The following is a 21,019-nucleotide window of genomic DNA, read 5'->3' as shown; positions in this document are numbered from 1 at the left end:
CTTCTGACCTAAAAATCCAAAGCGAGCAAGCTGTTACAAAGCACTCTACTGAACAGAGCAATGATTTAAGCATATGATATGCTCTATGCTTTGCAGAAACCTTGCTTAAAAAGAATAAAAAACATGAGGATAAAGAAAGGGAAGGATGCTTGCAATCCTCTGTTAAAAATTAGGAGTCCCTGCAGAAGGGGTAGAAATTCGCTTTAGTGTGGAATTTATCTTGTTCTACACTTTTATTAAAGATGCAGTATTGTTACATTACACTTGGAAGTGGCAAGACAAAAAAACTCTGTAGGAATGTCTTTCTCAATACCTACTCTCAGTATGTAAAAGTGAATGTTAAATGAAATGGAAAATATAATATAGACATATATTCTACTCATATATCTGTGAGATTTTATTTTCAGTGCTGTATAAACATACATAAAGCCTTACCTAAAGCTACCTTTGTGCAAATAGACTGAAAGCTGAAAGTCAGAGCAGTCTCTGAACTTCTGTAAATTACGTGGGAATGGTAAGAACCTTATTTGTGCAAGTACAAATGATTCACACATCCCTGTTGTGGAAAATAGACAGAATACCTTATCTGAAAGACTGTCAAGCCAGTTTTTGGTTCTAGACCAGCAGGCAGGCCCTAAGGGACAGCCCTTGCTTTTGTGTGATCAGCCTAGAGAGGCTGATTGTGAAACCTGTCAGGAAGAAGCCTGCTCCCAGTGCGATTCTGCCAGCTCTCTAAATTAAAGTGTAGGAGTGATATATTCACCAGTAGTCATCCTTCAATATGCATTGTCTCTGTGAGAACCTCAATTCACCTTAGGGTGGATCCTATTGAGTCCTGAATAAGCCCTGACAGAGCCACTCAACTGCAGAATGCCTGCTAGAGTAGAGATTTGAATATTGATAGCTCTGAAAATGCAAGGGCTCATGCTGACGGCTGAAAGTGGAATAACTGAACATGCACAAGTGCACCACCACAGAATAATTCATTTTCAAGACATAATTGGTGTTCTTCTGCAATGGGGGAGCAAAAGGAAGGGGAAGAAGAAAAATAATAAAAATACCAAACATGAGCTCTAATGACATGTGCCTTGATGCATTTGAATTTCAGAGAAGATTGTTTGTATTCTGGGAATGCTCTGGGTGAGATAAATTATTTCTAGCCTCCTGTATCTGTATTTCTTTCCTGCTCCTCTTACCTTGCTGTTGCCTCACTCTATCTGTGTAGGACTGCCACATAAGCAGCTGCTGCCTGTTTCCCTTTTTGATTTGTGCAAAGGTGGCAAGGATGCTTAAGCATGCTCACCTCTGTGTGTCAAGAAGGATATGCCTCATCTAGTAGGCCACTACAGATTGGCCACACAAGACTGACTTTTGAAGCAACACAATTTCCTTTGAGGAAACATTTTCAGTGTTACCTTCAGTTTTAAAGATTATTTTATTTGCTGCACTCCTTTTGGCATGAAATTATTGATCTTGTAGTTTCTGGTCTTTTCAGTTGTGTCACTTCCTACACTTAGGAATTTTATTTATTTTTATTATTGATGCATAAAGGAAAAAGAATTATCAAGAGTCCCTGTTTCCACCAAAATTACATGGTCAGTTTAGTTGCCAACACAGCTTCTGAAACTGGTGGCTATTGGTCCCACACACATCCACATTCAAAGAGTAACTAGTTATGCAGAAAGAAGAAAGATTCACCTGACTTAACCTATTTTACTTCCAAGACAATTATCCTGCTTCAGTTGGAACTGCAACTTCTATGCAGAGACTGTAGATCATGAAAAAGCTATCTGCTAAGTCCATGCTTCAAACTAGACATGTCATTTAACAAGTAGATTCTCTCCAAAGCAGCTGCGGGTGAAGAAATATATCAAATCTCACACAAATGTAAATCCCACTCTCTGTGGGATGTCTGTTTTTCTTTCTTGCAAACAGTAATTATATCTCTATAATTAAGAGACAACTTAAGCAACAAATTCTGCCTGCAGAACCCTTCCCTTCTTTAGTATTGCCTAGGGTTGCCCAAAATCTCCCTTCAAAGATGCCAGCCTGTTCATAGGGTCTCATGCACTGTGCTTCTGAAAACCATGTTTTCCTTCCCTTATTGAAGATACTCTCATGTTCTAATAAGGTGACCCATTCACTGTGTGAGAACAAGTAACACCAAACACGTTCTCCACTGGTTGTGTGAATTAATCAACAGCCTTTATCTGCTTGCTGACAAACTGATTTCCAAACTGCTACCACTGCACATCGCCAATATACAGTGATGCTCTTTCATTTTAATATTGCTTCTTATCAACAAGTTTAGTTTTGGGTTGAAGCTACATGGATAATAAGGCAGTTTGAATATAAGACTTTCATCTGTGAACATAGTTCCAGAGACAATTCCTGCACTTCTGGCAGCCTTTTCCCTCTGGCATGTATAATCTGAGAATTTTCATAATTTTTCAGTATATCAATGTAAAATATTCCCTTCTTTATGATCATCTTCACTGCAAATATCCTGCACCTTGCTCCTTACCATACAGCACAGGAACATCCTGCCAGTTTATCACTTAGAACATTTTCTTTCCCCTCTCTTTTTGTGCTTCATGATAGAGTGGTTCACAGTGCCTACAATGTAAATCAGATTGTCTCCACATGTCTCCCTGGGTTCCCAACTTATGCTACTACACTAGTTCAGTATCAGTGGTTCCCATTGTTATAATCCTTTCCCTGCTCATTCACCTGCCATGAATTTGCAAGAAGGGCATAGATTTGTACCTGCAACTACATGTTAGAATCAGTCAGTATGAACAGCTCTAGCTCAGTCAGGGAATCCTTAATGTCCCCAAGGTAAAATTCCAGAGTTCTTACCCACACAAATTCTCCTTTCTGTTTTAAGTTAAAAAGAAGATGAAGCTAAGTGAATATTTCTACATTTGGGTACTGGTTGCAATTATCAACACCAGACTGTCAGACTTTGCCATTCAGGCTTTACTGAAAGCAACCCTTTTTTATTCAACTTTCCCAGTGATAAAACAATAATTTAGAAGTTCTATAGCTTCACTTTTCCCATAATTTTCTTACAGTCAACATCACACACAGATGAAGTTTCTGTTCATTTGTGTGGTTATTCTGTCTCAATTCTGATTTCCCAATAAACTGAAAGCTCTCAGGGTCACCTATTACCCTTTGTTTTTGGTGCTGCCTTGCTTACGTATTAATCACACTCTTTTCCTTGCTAGAGCAAGTGAGAAATCATGAGATTTGGTGCTGCCACAGTATTTCATGCTGGATAGTAACATGCAAGAATATAACTTTCTAAAACTGATTTCAGCCAAAGCCACGCTATTTCCACTGATATCCATTAACATTAAATATCAGTAAAATTAAAATGCTTTGAGATCACCTACAAAATTACTATTTTGGATAGTATAGTATACTATTTGGATAATGTCTTATTAACAGGATATGAATCCTGATATCTGAAACTACAACCTCATGTTAAAATTATAAAAGAAAAATAAATCTTTCACATCACTGCAGAACATAAATACCTACTAGACACCGACTACAAAAAATCTTCCTAAAAAGAGCCAAAGTTAATGTCTCATGTGGAGATACTAACTAACCTTATTTTTGAAACTAGTTGGGCAAGCCAGAATGTCTTTCTTTCACAAAGTGTAATTACAGACAACCAATTAAATCTTCTTTGAAACAAACACCACAAAAGAGTCTATATAGCTGGCATTGACAAGCACTTTTAAAAGAGAACCAGGAGCATAAAATAGAGGTTGCGTTTGGAAACAGCATGAATTGCCTTGGATCAGTTTTTGACTGACAGGATACTGATTTCATGGGGGTTTTTTCCAGTTATATATATGTGTGTATATATAACTTTCTGTATCTAAGAAGCTGCAAGAATGAAGATTAGGTGTCTAAGACAGAACTAATACAGAATCCACTAAAATAGCACTGCTGGAGGAGCACTATAAAACTTGGATGTACACAGGTAATTGCCTTGTGCCAATCTCCTGAAGAAAAGCAAGCTGAAGGTTTCATCCCATTGCATGTTTACATGCACAAGAAATGGCTCTAAAAAACAAGGCTAACAAAGGAAAACAAAAAAAAAAAAAAAAAAAAAAAAGAAAATACAATCAGGATGCCTAACGGTATACTATACAGCTCCTTCACAGACTACAAAAATCTACTGAACTAATCTCCAGTGAAACAAACTGAATCTCCATTTGCTATCCATAAAAGAATAGTATCCTCTCAGATTAAATTTATAGTAAAGAGTCCTACTCTGAGAGGAGAATATTTTTAGAATGGCAAAAGGTACGCTGTAGAGGAGACGGATCCCTCTGCAGATACCCCTGCGAGGCCCCCTTGGTATTGTCTTTGAGATAAGAAAAACTACTTAATTAGAATGACTAATGGTAGAAAAATGTAGAACCCTTGATATCTCTTTAGAATATTATTGGTTAGAATTGATTCTTTTAAGTGCTTGTTTTACACAAAGAACACTAATGTAGTTGGACAGTGTTTCAATTCTGTACCCTACTGGTTTAGTTCTGATTTCCCCTGAACCCTGTAAAAGTACATGTAGTAACCCATGTATTGGGATTGCTGCCAGACTCCCTTCATGGAAGAAATGAAGCCTGTGGAAAAAGTCTGAGCTGTATTTCCCAGTCTCTTTCTGTCAGCTGAAGAAGGTCCCAGTGAGCAAAGATGAAATCACAGGAGAGCTGACTCCCTACTTAGGCAGTGCTTACAGACCTTGTACCTTAAATCTGCCCGAGAAGAATGGGGGGCTGGGGGGAAGTTACAGTACCCCAAGCATGCATTCCCAAATGAGGCAGGAATTTAGCCCTCAATTAATATACCAATTTAAAATTAACCAGTGCTTAGTGACCAAAATTCAGTCTCATGGCTGAGGATGCTCTGAGTAGGAAAGTGTTTTCTGTATAAAGCTTATTTCTCAAAGTTAGGAGAAGACTGCTAGTTTCTGAAGAACATGATGAACGACACAGCCCTTTTTACTGCTACTTTTTGAAATCATCTGGCTGCATTCTCCCTGGACATGGGCCTAAAAAGTCCTTTATGCTTTCAAGAAATTCACCCTTCTTGACTATGGACTTCAGAGTACATACTTTAAATTGCAGTCAGCTGTGATGCAATATTAGAGTACCTAAAAAAATAGAGGATTTTTCTTTTCTGCTCCAGGTGTTCAGTATGTGTCAGCCTATACTAACTGAGAAGCATATATGTTCAGCAATTTTGAAGAAAATCACCCTTATTAAGTAAACAAATATAGATATTTAATCTAAATATACATATCTTTCTGTGTAGAACTGGGCTTTTCATTCAATTAAAAAAAAATTACTACAAACTTCATAGCTCATCCTGGAATTATTGCAAGCTAAGCAGATAATAAAGGTCTCACTTACAAAAACTCCACAAAGAAAAAACCACATTCATAAAATAGTTTTAACTTAGCATCTCAGACTACTCTTCTGCTGTCATTAAAAATGAAATGTCATTTGCAAAGGTTTTACTAATATATTAAAAGAAAGTATCAGCAAATTCAATTTGGAAAGAGAAGTCAAAGTCAACATTTATTGCACATTTCCTTTTAAGAGGTTACTAAAAGGATCTTCTAAATAAAAGCCGTTTCATTTAGCTATTATTTCAAGTATATTTGTGAATATTTCAATAATTCAAATGCACATAAAATAAAAATAACAATAAAAAACCCCAAACAAGACAGCTTGGCTTAATTAGGTCACCATTGGAAAACAAAATTATAACTACAAATATCTTCAGACACGGTTTTTTGCCTATCCATGGTCTCATGAAAATTCTTTGGGAAGTAAAGTGAATATTGTCTCCAAACATGATAAATATGAATTGAACTAATGGCAAGCATGAGCATGTTCTGCTTACCAAATATTTCTTTTTTAGTAGGATAACTAGAGCAGTGATTTGACATTTCTTAATTTCATCTTAAAAGTAAAATCTCACTTAATACTTGGTGATTCATTTTGAGTTTACTACAAATATTCCAAACTCAGCAACAACAGCAACAATGACTTACTTCTCAGATTTCCCATTCCAGGAGTCAGGCTCATTCTGGGAGGCAACGTGCAGTGATATGGTGGAGTAGTGCTGAACAAGATATCATTTGGCAAGGCCTGGTCTATCACTGAGCTTCGAGAGCTGGCATAGGAAGATCCCCTTCGATTGCTACATATGCTTTCATCAGAGAGGGTGCGGTAAAGTGTTCTCCGTGGGGAAAGGTTTCCATAAAATGAAAACTAAAGATAAAAAAAACAGAACATGTATTGCTGGTTGAAGTGATTCATACAGTTGTATCCCATCATCAGTTCTTGGGAGTGTTTTTCTGGACAGGTGCTCTGGAATTCTTGAACTAATACAGAAGATCAGAGATTTCTTCCACCATATCAGACCTACTGGGGCCTCTAAAGAGTGACTAGATTGGATATTCAGACTTCCTCTCAATGTTTTGGAACATATCACCGTGAATTAATCAGATACCATGCAGTTCTATTAATCATGAAATGTTAAATGAAAACTTCATAGCCTTATGACAGCAATGTTTTACAGAAATTTATATAGGGTTACCAACTCTGGCAACATGTATGCAAGACTATACATAAAACTGCTTGAATTTAATTTGAATTGGCCATGTTTTAATGTTAAACATTCTCAACTGATATATGCTGCCAGATAATTCATTGGATGGTAAAAGTGACTTGAGACACTGCATCTCTCTGGATATCACAAAACAGGCTTAGAAAAGAGGGTAAGAGGGTCCAGTGAAAACTGCTTACACATTTCAAAGGTTAACTTAGACCACAACCCAAACATCTACCGTAAAACAAATTGTTACTGTAAATCTGGGACCATTCCACTTGGTAAGTAATTTCTCAGCACTACAAACACAGTTTTCTTTACATCTACAAAGCGCAGTTAATGCCTTAAGTATTTCACTGGTTTGTCCTCCATACAACAGTTACATGTTTCCTTTGTAATTAATTGTGTGTTCCACGTTCCCTATGCAGAACAAATGCTTAAGAGGAATAGTTTTTACAAACAGTGAATACAGCGTAGAATCTCACATATTCAGGAAATTCATTTCTGGCTTCACTGTCAATGGTACCTGGCTCAGCAATATGAAGATTATACTATCCTGTATGAAGTCATAGCCACAGACTGTACACTGCCAACTCCTGTGGCTGGCATTCCTTGTGAGTCAGGGCCCATGGTCTCACTCACTAACTTAACTTTCCTTAACACCTCCTCTCTCTTTGTTGAATCTTATTTAGGCAGCCAGAAACACTGTCAGTTCTCGGAATCTTCACAAAACCCCTCCAATTATTGTATCAATCATAAATAATAAAAACCTCTAGGACATGACACACAAAAATTCAAGCATATAAAATGCATACTTAACATACCATGTATTATAAAATATATATGATCTGAATTTTAAATTCAACTCTGCACTCAGAAGATTCCCATGTGTTATTTTTGTTCAGACATGATGATTATGATATTTAGCATATTGTTTAAACACAGCGGGTTAAGAGAGCATTGAGTTAATATGGAAGTGTGACAATTATCTCAAGTAATTCAATTGCTTTGTTCTTTATTCCACATAAAGCACAGAATTCAGAACTGTTTACTTCGGGGAGCAGCAAATTTTAAGATCGCTATCCACTTATTGTGAACTAGTAAGCATTACCAACTGTCTTCTTACTACAAAGATGCAGGCTCTCCAGTAGCACTGACAATTATGCCTTCTGAGCATCTGCCACTGACACCTACATGAAACTGATTCAGATTTCCAGCAGAATTGCTGGTACTGACTATTACAGGGCAGAGGAAAGTAGGCTACTTTTATTCATGTGTTTTAGTATCATACAAGATGCACAAATTTAGTCCTCCTTCCTTGAAAATGTCGCTTTTAATGTTTCAAATTATAATGAAATGGCTCAACCTGCACCCACCTCTGGTCAAGCTAAGCAAAGACATATTTCAACAAATACTGGATTTTATAAACAATCATCAAACAAACATTTCCCATCCTCGTGGGAAATTTTATTTTGGGTCTTTTGGTCATGCCCATAGAAAAAATTTATCTTATGCAAAGCAATATTGCATTCTGTACAGCAATTATGGTCATACCAGAAACCCATTTCCAAGGTTACTGAAGGACTGAAGCACAGAGAGCCAAAGAAAGTAGCCAACCTTTCTTCTCCCTTCCTCCATAGAGAGGCTGTCTGGCAGCATCAACTTCAGAAAATCTTCTTTGGACAAGACTTGCTGGCTTTCAACAATAGCATTCCTGACTGAAGTTTGGAGTGGACTCGATGCAGTCACAGCATCAATATCATCATATACTCTGTTGAGAAAATGGGTGTTTTTAGCAAGAAATTGGATTTGAAAGACTGCAATCATTTTCTGTCAAGATGAAAATTGTTAGAATTATCTCCTGACACAGCACACTGTTTAGAAATTATTTTTCATCACCTTACCTTTATGAAAATGTTTGTGGGTACAAATTAAATTCTTAAACCACTCAGAAATACTTTAACAATTTTAAAGAACAATTTTAAAAAGCATAATCCTTGTTGCTTCTAGCTCGCCTCTTTTTTACACACCACACTTTATAAATACAAGTTATATTTATTTCAACATTTCCAGAGATTCATCGCAAAATACTTCTACTTCCATAGCAAGTAAAAAAAAAAAAAAAATCACTATTTTATAGTAAAATATACCATCCAGCTTCACAATCTGGCAAAATTACTATGGTCATCACGGCAACCTTTGAAGGGTATTGGCAATCAATTGCCCAGTGTAAGTATATTTTATTATCAGCAATTTCATAAAGCCATTTAGATAAATTAAACAGGTGTCTTCCTTTATTATCAGCACATGAAAATCTAGTTACAGTCAACAAAAGACTGTCAAACTGAATTATTAACCTTCAGCTCCTTCCAGTGAGAAAGGAGAGACAGGACTTGAACAGGTTTACTCTGAGAATGTAATCGAAGGAGCTGGAGATTGCAACTCACAGAGAACACACACTGGAAGCCATTGCTCACTGCCAAGTGCAGCCTCATCTGTGACTGTCTTCAGCAGAGAGGAAATAAGCTTTGCTATGGTAAAGTGCAATTATCAGTGAATTATAACCTACAGTGGCACAACATTCAGCAATTGACCTGATATTCATCATCACTGCTAATCAGAGATGCTATTTTATTTCAACATAATTATCCTCAAAGAAATATCTCCTCTCTGTGATATAGAGCTTTCCTAGGAAGAAAGAGGTGAGGCTATATATATATATATATATAGATATAGATATATCATAGAAAAAATCTGAAAATATTTTTTGATATAGGAAGTATTGTCATATTCAGTTAATAGTTCTTGAATAGAACTGTCTCTTGAAGATAATTTTCTAAACTGCTGTTGTTTCAGTCTAAATACCCCAATTGATTATGCAATTTTATTTTAAGGCTGCCAATCAAAGTAAGGAGACACTGTTTCAGTACATTGATTTCAAAATCAAAAAATTTGTGGGAAACCCTGAAGTTACCACATTATAATTAAAATACTAGTATGATCCAACAATTTATGCAATTAAAGCAATGAGGGGGGAAGAAACTAAATCACCTCTATGTTAACACAAAGTAACACAAATAACCAGGAGAAGAGGGTAGTAATGTTTCTACTTTTGAAAATTAGGAATTTAAGAGTTTAATAACTTCAGATTCATATTTCATAGCATATATATTCTAGCATATATTTTTAAATAATACTCTTGACATAAATGTGCACACATATGCAAAATTAGGAATTAGATGAAAATAACCCATTCCCATTTAAAAAAAAATAATCTCAATTAAATATCTGAAAATCCAGTTCTGCATATCATCTTGTCAATTTATTGAGACAGACAGTGTCTGACTATGGTTTATTGAGAAACAGCACCAAATAGCTTGTGCACAAGAAGAAAGCAAGGACATTATCCACAAAGATGATTTTCAAGCCAGCTCTATATTTGAGGTCCTGCATGTTTTCCTTTGAGTTCAAACCTTTTTCTTCCACCTAAGAACAACACATTTCTCATGGACTACTGCAGTGTTAAACTACGTTAGATACATAAAGGTACATAAAGGAAAAAAAACTGAACATTGTAAGGCAAAAGAGAACTTGTAACATTTTTCTACCGTATTTTAAAATTTATTTTCACTACCCTTCTTCCCCCAACAAAGTAAAACAGAGTGCTTACTCATGACATTCTGAAACTTCAGATTCTTCAGGTGTAGGACTTCCTTCCGATTTTTTCCAGCCAATGACATATTTACTCACTGCTCCTTGTCTGTGGTATGGTTTTGAAATCGACCCAGACATCTGTTGACTACTATTCTGTGACACTATATAAACTTTGGAGGTATCTAGGGAGCCACTCTTTTTAGAACAGTGTGTTGATGGGCTTCCTGAATGATGTGACCCACTGGAAAAATGAACCAAACACACAAAAGGAAAAAATAAATATGCTATGCAACAACAAATCAGTAACGCTTTGCCTGGTAGGTGGCAATAATTCTCACTGTTAAGTTTTTCTCAAGGTTAAAATCAATGAAGCAAAATCAGCACAGTAATTTTCTAAACACCAACTGTGTGCACATTAAAGCTCTTTGAGAACAGAATTGTGATGAGTTTCAGGAGCAAACAATGCATAGAATTCAGCTTGCTGAATTTGCCAATGCAAACTGATGTGAATCAAAACTAAAAGCCTAAATTCAATATGTATATATATATATATATATATGTATTCAATTTGTGTTTGCAATTTAAAGTAAATATGTACACACACATTTACATAAAGAACTACATGGGGAATTACTCAAGTATCTCCCTAATCATAAAACCTATGTGCTTTTCCATTTCACAGTAATTTTGCCAGTTGATACAAGATTAGGCTGTGCCTTTCAATCAGACACACTATTATTAAACAATCAGCAAATTTAACAGAAGTAAATTTCAGTTACACCAGACAGTTCTCTGGATAATTTTAACAGCCCCTTTTATTACAAATAATAGCAACAGTCGGCACTAAGGCATACTTTTAGTGAAGACTCTAAAACCTATTTCAAATAAACTAAAGCAAACACATCCCTGAAGAATAAATTTCTTCAGAATAACCATACAAGACAAATTCACTCATGTCAAGCAAATAAGAAAATCAGTATACGAGGGATTATTTGGTTATTTTCCTGTACTGATTGACACTGAAAACGAAAATCAGAGGGAAAGAAGAACAAACAATTTCCTTCTATCCTTTAGAGTAAAAACCTTAACACATAGACCAAAGCTTCAACTTCAAAGTCACCACAAAATGGGAACTGGAAGATAAAGGCAACCAGCTATAGAATGTATTTTCAACAAGCTTTACAACAGATGTACCACGCACACATTTCATTGGTAAGAAAAAGAAAAGCTGAAAATCAATCATAAACCCCGTCCAACAAGCAAAACTGTAAAGCATACATCAGAATAATGTAAATTAGGGGGGATGGTAGGAAATGCAGTTTCTCTATATGCAAAAATTTTCCACTGTCCAATTTTTCTGATTTCCCTTAGCATTAACTCCAAGGTAATTTGTCGCACTGTACTAAAAAACCCAAAAGTATGTGAAACAAGTTTAGGTGCAAACTTCAGTTTTACTCAGGGATGTTTCCCAACTTTAAAAACCTAAGCAAGGGTCAAATATAAAGCCTCCATCAGATCTGGGAGGAGGTCAGGCTATTTCCAGGCAGACTCATCAAAAATTACTTGAAAACTGCTCATACAGGCATTTGAACACAACAAAACCATCAAAATCTTTTAAGTTCAGTTTCAAAGAGGGGTAAACAGAATAAAAACAACACAAAAGAGTTATCTGTACGTTGGCCTACAATCCATAACCCCTACTTTGTAAGAAACGCATACCTGGAATGAGAGGAGATTTCACTCAGGTCCCCCATGCTGCCTTCAGCCGTATGACTGGCTGAGATAGCAGAAGCATAGGTGTGAACAGCATAGATTTTAGCTGGATCATCATCCGGCCCGGGAGGCTCTGGAGCCTCTGTCCACGGCTCCGTGTGACAGTGCACTCCAGCCCTGCTGCCAGCCAGGTGCAGAGGGGCCAGCAGAGGAGCTGGCAAGCAGGGAGCCGTATCGATCCCGCTGTCTGTAGAAGCCCCCTTTATATACGTCAATCCAAGCAGCTCGGGATCCATCAGGTCTCCAGAACCAAAGTGCTTTTCATCACTGTTGCTGGACGTATTGCTGGATAAGGTGTTGCTGCTGGAGTGACTTGAACAGCTTTTGTCCCCAATCTTAACAAGAGGAAAACAAACCAAAAAAGACCCCACTCAAATTAAATAGTAAGAGATCTATTTTCATATAAATTACTGCATTTGTGCCATTCAAAGACCATTTAATTATTTTTTTTACAGTATGCTATCATATAACTGCGAAGTATGAAAAGAGCCAATTATACCACCAGTTTCTGTGAAATGAATTGCACAGCTGGCTAGACACATTAAAGGTTGATGTCACTGCAAATAAAAAGGCTCTAGTTCCATCTTCTATCACAAATCTTAAAATCAGAATTTAATTTTCTGATTATAGGACCTGCTTAACATCCATAAAATTGCATTTCTGAGCAGTTAAAATAAGCTTTTTTTAAAGCTAGAAGCATCAGTAATTATTTGTTTAAACAAGCTCTACTGCGAGTCTGAAAGACACCAAAGACTGAGTTATTGTTGGCTTTTTCTCAGTGTGGCTGAAAAATGCAGCTCATTGGATCAAATCCAATTGGATGTGTGGCTAGTTAAATTGAAGCCAATTGTGATGTATGTGTACCAGATGAAAGTAACTTAAGTCATAAGGCCCTAAACTAAGCATGGCTATTGAAGTGGAATAATTACGTCAGACTTTTGTGCCAATAAAGTCCAGGGGTTTTGTTATTTATTTTTAAAAATAAATTTTACAGAAAGTTGGATTAACTTATGTCTGCGACAGTAGCCAGAATAAAGGCAGATGGACTTCTACTAGGGCAAATGGATTTCTGTTAGGTAGGATATAAATGGGAAGGGTGACTAAAATTTTCGTGAGATCCCTCTCCTAGCAGATGCTAGGAGATGCTGTTGCTCACACATAAAATGTAAGTTTACAAACAGTGTACAGACTCCTACTACACATAGCAGGATTTTCCATGTAACAAACTTTATGTACTTTCCAACACTAGGCTGTTGAGGATTTTGCCATTACTGAAGGCAAGCTACTAAACAAGGTAGATGAGAAAATCCATTCAGCATTCCCAACATACAAGCTACATTTTTATAGTGCTTATTGATAATTACACTCCATGGGTATTTCACATTAGACAAAAAGTGGTATGGTAAATGTAATTTTATTTTCTTTTAAAGGGTAATTAAATACTCCACAGATTAAACAAGCCAGTGTAAATGAAGCTCTACATCACAGCTGAGTGGAGACTATACTAGTTTTATCTCCTCAATGCCCCAAACTCAAGCCCTCCTGGAATTCTGAGTTTGTAAACACAGATTAAGCATACTTGATTCAACCCACATCTGGATGGGCATAACCTTTGCCTCCTGAAAACACACAGTGGTCTTCATAAATTACTAAAATGCATTTTTAAGATTTATTTCTCTAAGTTCCAGAGTAGCTTTTTGTTGCTGCTGTTTAGGGGTTTGCTTGTTTTCAGAGTTCTGAATGACATCCAAGGAAAAGACTTACATGTGAAAGCTTGTTTGGCGATTCCTTGCCACCACCCTCTTTCTGTAAAGCTCGGTCTTTGTAGGAGCTCAGGACTTTGGTCGATGGTGCATGCCACTTGGCTTCTGCCAAAAATAATGGAGAAAGGCACAAGACTCAGTATCTGGTTCCAAACCAGCACACTCTCTGCAATCAGACACAGGTATCTTTGCAGAATGTTGTAACAGTCCCTGCTTTCACCGTCACATCACACGCTTTCTGTGAGTCAAACCACCACATGGGGAGGCGGCTGCATTTCAACAGGCACTGCATTGCAAAGAACATGTACTTGAAAGACACAGTGGGGTTTATTACCAGAATGTCTAGTTCCTTCCAAAGTGTCCTCTCGGTCTCTGCCTCCTTCACACTCCAGTGAGCCTGAACCTTGGTGATGTTCATGGAGTAAAGGGGACTGGCATCTTTAAATGTAAGCAGAAAATTAAGATGTTAAGGTTTTTATCCTGTAAGATTAGTTACACGATGAACGACACCACTTTTTACTCTTAAAAGCAAGTATTTTGTTACTTTTTAAAATAATCATCATTCCCAAACACTTCCAAACTCTGCATAGAAATATTTACATGCAATTTTTTCATCAGCACACTGTTACATCTGAAGCGTGAACATGCCAAGACGACACTGAACTTGAAGAAGAAAAGTATTCTTGGGGCTATACACCCAAAGGCTTTTGCAGTGTAAAACCATGGTAATATATGCTCAACCTCTTTGTGATCTAAGCCCCACAAGAAAGTAATTGTAGGGTGTCACATTGAGAATATGAAAGTTAGTACCAGGTTTACTGCTTTGTGTTATACTGCAAAAGCTTAAACATTTCACAAAGCAACAAACTAAAACCTAGATTGCTGTTTGAAAAAAGTGTGCTGGAAAAAATGACACAAGAAGAATTTTGATGAGCTGACTGTCAAAAATATAAATAAATAAAAAGAAAGCTACAGTTCTATTTGAATTATTAGCATCTATTTAGCTGCCAGAGATTTCACTGAGTTATGTGAAATTCCTTGAAGAACCTACAAGATACTGCATATATATCTCTTACATGGAATATCTTATCCACAATCAGTCATGCCAAAGCATTAATAAGCTTCAAGGAGTCAAGCTGAGGCTCTCAAGAGTCACTTTTTTTCCCTTAAAAGTAGCTACTGAAAGCCACTTGGCAAGTCTGGAATGCTTTTATATTACTCTATTGTAGATACTGCCATAGCTGAACATTTTGTAACAGGAGTGTTTTCAGCAGCTGTATATATACAACAAAGTCATAAATTTAAAGTAGTTTAGAACAGATGTCTCACATAATGTTCTTATCACATGATGATATTGAGGTAATCTTTTACATACAGATAGCTACCTTCTGAAATTTATGTACCAAGGGATTAACAGGGATGCAAAAGGACAATCTATGCACAGCCTTTTAGGGAGACGAGACCTCTGAAATTCCTACTTTTTTGAGGACGTATGCTATGGAATACAAATACAAATTAAATACAAATTTTTAAAAATCAGTAGTACCCATCATATCCCACTTGCTGTCTCCAGTGGCTGCTCCCGCTAGGTCCTGGGTCACTGGATGAGGATTGGTTGCTTGGAGAACTTCTGCAATGTTGATTTTAGAGTCATTAACAGTGTACTGAGGTATTTGTGGGATTTCAGACTTGAACTGGGCTGTGCTTCTTTTATCAAATACATTCATTTTCATAAATAGTACAGATGCAGTATGAACAGTTAGTTACATCCATTTGCGGAATTTAAAAGATTTCAGTTTCATAAAACTTTAACAAGAATTTTTAAAGTATAGTATTTATACACGAATAAAATATTTCCAACTGAATATATAAAAAGGCAGAAAAAGAGAAAGACTAAGTGCCAAATCCTATTTTCCTTAGATCTGGCTTTAGTTCTGAATAAGTGGGATTACTCAGGAGTCAAAGCAACTGGATTAGGTCTCTCAATTCATGTGTGCAAAGGTCTCACAGAGGATCAGAAATGATTGTTAGCTCCTTGGCACTTATTCCAATTTTAAAGATTGTAAAATTGGAAGAGGCAATTCTAATACTTTTTAAAATTTTATTTCATTATTAATCGTTTGACATAGAAAAGCAACCAAAAGCCATTTTCATTAAGGGTATTATTTTCTACTTATTATTTAACTTTTAAGCCTCGTGTCTTAACAATGTCTCTAAGCAGTTTTGTTAGCTTTCCAGACTGTTGAAATTTAATGCTTAAATTTGGGTTTGATCACATCCTTTCCTTCACTTCTGTGCACATTATTCCATAACTACAATACCATTTCCTTCTATTATCTTGACATTATCGTGAATTCAATTCCCTGTGTTTATCTTTTTTCTTTTCTCTCCCCCCTTTTCTTTTTCATGTAGAAATGAATGTATGTGCTCAGGGAGGAAATGGAAGAGGTGGGTTTTTTTTCTTTATGCAAAACACTTTCTCAAGAACATGACCTTTTAATAAGCAACTTTACTGTTCAGCTTTGAAATTTTAAAGACTGTAGCTATTATATTTTGTTTTTAAAAGACATTAGGTGCTACATTTTGCCTAATAGCCAACATACAATAAATGAACTTTCTCTGAGAAGTATTGACAGGACTGAACCTCTCTCAGTTGAGTTAGTCAATAGGCTACAGATTAATTCAGTTCCATGAGCTTGCTGTAACCACCAAGAATTATGCATTTCATGCACAGACAGAGTGACCCAGTATTGAGGAATGGATAAATTATGATCCCACATGTTTCCACCCTCCAGGCTGCTGTATAGGACGTCGTCCTCAAAGCCATTGCTGTCCATTTGCTGGACAAGTGTGAAGTCTTTAGCCTAGTAATCAATGAATGGCTAGAAAAGGAGAACCACAGAAGTCCCATCAACGACTGCCTCACACACTTCCTTCAAACAAAAATTCCAACCATCTGCTCCCAGGAATGGATTCCAGACTCCAGATGATAGGATGCATTGCCTACAAGTTGTGACTCAGGGACTAAAGTACACGGAGACTTCTTGGTGCAAAAATCAGAACAGTGAGTCCACCTAAAGCTTCACTTTAGGCAAATGCGAATGCTAACAGCACATGCTACGAGTAGCTGTCACAGAATTAGCCACTCTGTGAAAACAGAAGTAGATCTTAAGGATATCCTTGTATTTCTAAGTGACTAAGTAGAAGAAATTCCTTGAACAACACCAAAAATACTTGGATTGCCTTCTCAAAGCACTTAATTCTCAGGAATTGCATTAGGAGCATGAGCATCCAGCTCTCAGTTTCTAATTTCACTCCAGGGACTGGGTACCTAAATATTGTATGTCACAGTAGCTGAATTTTTGCTTCTTATGTCTCTTACTGTATCTAGTCCACATTTCTTCTGCTTTGTCCTCTTTTTGTTTCTAAACCAAACAATTGTATTGCTGACTTCACCCTTAGCTCATTTTCAGATCAGCTGTTAAATCGTCCCTGTTTTATCAACCTGTTCCTCCCTGCTTTGCACTCTTAAACTGATACTGGGTCTCTGACCCTCTAAAATCTCTTAATCATTTTCCTAGCCTGAGTATACACTTTCACCCTTGCAAGACTACTTTTAAGTACTAATCCACCTTACTTCAAACTCTTCTGGTTTAAGATCATCTCTCTGCCACATCATCAACTCTGCCTCTTCCCATATGGAAAGACCTTGCCAATTAGGCACTTTTCTCTATGTGTTTCAAGACCTTCCTGCCAGAATCCATAATTTTCCTCCCTTTTCATTATTTGTACTCTGCATCATGTCTTCCCCAAAATAGCACTTCTGCACTGCACATGTTTTAGTTAAGTGATACAGGAATTTCTTCATGATAAGAATAGACTCAGTCTAAGCATCTTTTCACATGCTTTGCTGAGTGTTATGAGAAATGCAGCTTATGCTTGTAAAGCCTTTTTGGAATTGAGTAGCATGTCAGAAAGCTTTCACTTCTTTTCTGTACTGGCATACAGTGTGCTTAATAAACCTTCATAAATGATGAAATATTTCTAGACATTTGATGCATTATCTCATTATGTTAGATGTTACAGAGAATTTAATTAATAAGACATTAGGAAAAGCTTAAGTTCTATAATGGTATTTAAATGCTTGCAGAAATGCACCTCTCCATTTTTCAAGGGGTGGAGAGGAAGGCAGGTGAGAAGGAGAACACAAATGATCAAATGGTTCTAAATGGGAGTCTTCCTTCCCCAGACAAGGAAAGAGACATATTTTCAAATCCTTACTACTATTACTTGTGTAAATTTCAGTGTAGAAAGTAATTAATTTTTTTCTACTAAATAAGTTAGTCAATGTAGCAATAGTGGCATTTAATGACTTCATCCAGAATTGCTTTAAACCCATTCAAGACTAGTATTTCAGATTTTTGTATCATTCAGATGTTTTCAACATGCAATAATTATTTGCTTGGAAATTAGAACTACATCACCTCATAGATTAGGGCATAAGCTGAAATAATTATAAACAATAAGGGATAGATTTCTACTCAAGACATATGGTTTTCCCAAATAATTCAAAGGTCAAGTGTATTTGCAAATTTTTATCTTTAAAAACAAAGTTTCATCTTATGAAGAATTATGATTACATTAGAACAGAGCCAACATTTAAGGATACCATCCCATCAGCTAAAAGGTGTTACATATTCAAATCACAAGCTCTGCTTTGTTTAATTAAAAGCAAAGCAAAGCATAAGGGCTGGTAATGAGTTACAGAACCCTTTGAAACTATGCCAATACCTTGAGATTAAATAATTAATTTTTAAAGGAATGACTTCATTTTGTCTACACGCAATATTTGTTAAAATAGTCTTCCAAAAGGTGGGGAACAGGACATTATCAAGATCCAGAAGTTATAAGGCAGTTTCCCACTTCACTGATTTGGGACTAAAAGGAAAGGCCAGCTCTCCTCAGCAGTGGGATCCTCAGTACAGCCCACTTCTACCACAAAAACCAAAAGTCACTCGTTTCAAGCAGATTGGTCCAGTGAACACTATTTAATACAAACTCAGGATAAAAACCTCAATAAAATTAGGTTTTAAAAACAAGACACCAAAGTCCTAGAATGCAGAGATTTCAAAAGTAACCCACATTAGGAAAACGACAGGCAAGAACCAGAGAGTGTATTACCTTGCACCATCTGGCAGCTTTCTATCAAAGGAAGTGCTACGAGGAATGGCTGTCTGAGCCTGCTGGAGAAGCTGCTGGCACTGCAGTCTGTCAGATGTTCCTAGGATTGGAGAGGCACGAGAGAGAGGCTGCCCAGCGGGAGTCGGCACCCGATGCCAAGTGGTATTCCTTCTGAAAGGGGTTTTATACTCACATGGGGTGCCTTCACTGTCAAGTTTGTATTCCACCATGGGTATACGACAAAGTTCTGAACAACCCCTGCGGGACAAATAAAAATGCTCATCAGTCTCACAGGACAGAACAGAGAGAGAAATCTTGCATTCACAGTCAGAAGTATATACATATTTTGATTTCAAGGGCCCAAAGGTGTTCATGCAGCATTATACTTTGAACATTTCAAAACTGCCACACTAAGCAGGTAGAAAACCTTTCAAAGTAAAAGATTTGCTGTCACGTGCTCAAAGATCTTTGAACTGTCTCCTTGCCCTTCAAAACGAGGAACATATTGAACTTTTATAAATTAATCTGCAGCTTGAATTTTACATAATAAAAACTTTTAGAGACAAGGCATTTAGAAGTGATAAAGCATCAAGTTTTTCTAAACCAGCATTGATTTGTTTAAATTTCAGAAATACATTTGTTGCTTTGAAGCAAACTCAATGTTTCTCAGTGGGGTTGAGAATTCTCCTCTAGAATCCCACCTTGTCCCCACCAAATAACAGAGAGCATAGTCTACAATGCAAATGATTAATGGGCACCTAAATATTTTTCCCTGTGTTTTCAAAGTGTACTTTCTAATGTCTCTTTTCCCAGGGATTTGTAAGCCTGGAAGATAAATGGGGAAATGGAAGGAATAGACAGACCAGAAACAGCCTGGCTTACCAGCTCTGCTTGAAGTTTACGGTGTGGTTAAATACTAACAGTATTCACAGACAGTGTAAACCCAGGTAAAAGTAGTGTTCCACAAAAGATCAGTGTGCCTATGGGACATTTGCTGAAGACTCAGAACTGCACTCAATAATTTAGCTTTACTATTTCAGAAATCGGTTAATAGAAGCTTCACACGCCCTTTAAGTCAACACCGATTATCACCGGAGATTTTTTTATATTCTCAGCATTCCATCTCCATTATTTTTCTGATAGGCAGTGTGTACTAAATCAATACCTATGAAGAGAACACCCTAAATACTTCCAAAGCAAGACATTAAGTTTGAGTAAGAAACAGTGAAAATTTGCTCCTCTGTCTCAACCACAATTCTGCTCTATTTCTCAGCTGAGACTTGATCAAGCTTTGCTTTTGTTGAAAAACCAACATTTGCCATTTGCAACTAAATTAAAATCACCTAGAGAAAGTGCAACAGAGTGTGAAGAGTTTACAGTCTTAATCCTGAAAATATCTTGGAGTAAATGACTTAACACAAATGTGCAGTGAAAGTAAATTGTATAAATTCTCACGCATTAAATCACTGTGCATTAAAGCTTCTGAATCCACCCTCCCAAAGAATATTTTCATTAGCTGTGTTCTGATAAACAGATTGAAAGAAAAAATTCTTAGACAAAAAGCAAACCGCCTTATTCAAGGTTATTGAAGGGAAGACCCCTGAGCAATTGTAGCAATTACATTCTACATACTCTGTATATGCATAGTCTGATCCAGCCAAATGTTTCACTCTGATGAATTTTTTAGCAGCAAATAGGCAAGTTTATCCTGTAGCACTAAATCTCTGTCCCTGGTGACACTCAAACACTCAAAGTTAAAGTACTTAAAAACACAGATGATGAAAGTATCGAGAATGGAGATCAATAGCCAACAGAGGGTGGAAGACACCTTGATGAAGATGACCTGAAGAGCTAGAATCTTAGAAAGCAGAACTCAGAATTCCTGTTTTTTCAATGTTGTTCTTTTATCAGAAATATCATTGTAAAATACACCAATAAAATCTGACATATCCAACCTCTGCTGACAAATCATAGTTGGACATCACAGAATTTTGCAATCATGATTT

At 36.7% G+C, this 21,019-nt stretch overlaps 1 protein-coding gene across 2 annotated transcripts in view; it reads right to left on the bottom strand.

Moving 5' to 3' along the window:
* The window catches only part of SIPA1L2 (signal induced proliferation associated 1 like 2), a 72,105-nt gene that overhangs the window by 10,589 nt on the left and 40,497 nt on the right, over positions 1-21,019 (bottom strand). For both annotated transcript variants that reach the window (XM_062490165.1, XM_062490166.1), the window contains exons 9-16: positions 19,014-19,271; positions 15,379-15,462; positions 14,167-14,270; positions 13,834-13,937; positions 12,016-12,404; positions 10,313-10,537; positions 8,260-8,413; positions 6,083-6,302 (exon numbers count right to left, since the gene is read on the bottom strand). In XM_062490165.1, the coding sequence (XP_062346149.1) occupies positions 6,083-6,302; positions 8,260-8,413; positions 10,313-10,537; positions 12,016-12,404; positions 13,834-13,937; positions 14,167-14,270; positions 15,379-15,462; positions 19,014-19,271 (1,538 nt within the window). The remainder of the gene's footprint in view (positions 1-6,082; positions 6,303-8,259; positions 8,414-10,312; positions 10,538-12,015; positions 12,405-13,833; positions 13,938-14,166; positions 14,271-15,378; positions 15,463-19,013; positions 19,272-21,019) is intronic.

This window comes from Cinclus cinclus, chromosome 3, assembly GCF_963662255.1.
Source record: "Cinclus cinclus chromosome 3, bCinCin1.1, whole genome shotgun sequence".
NCBI lineage: Eukaryota > Metazoa > Chordata > Aves > Passeriformes > Cinclidae > Cinclus > Cinclus cinclus.
This window is presented reverse-complemented; position numbering and strand designations above follow the sequence as displayed.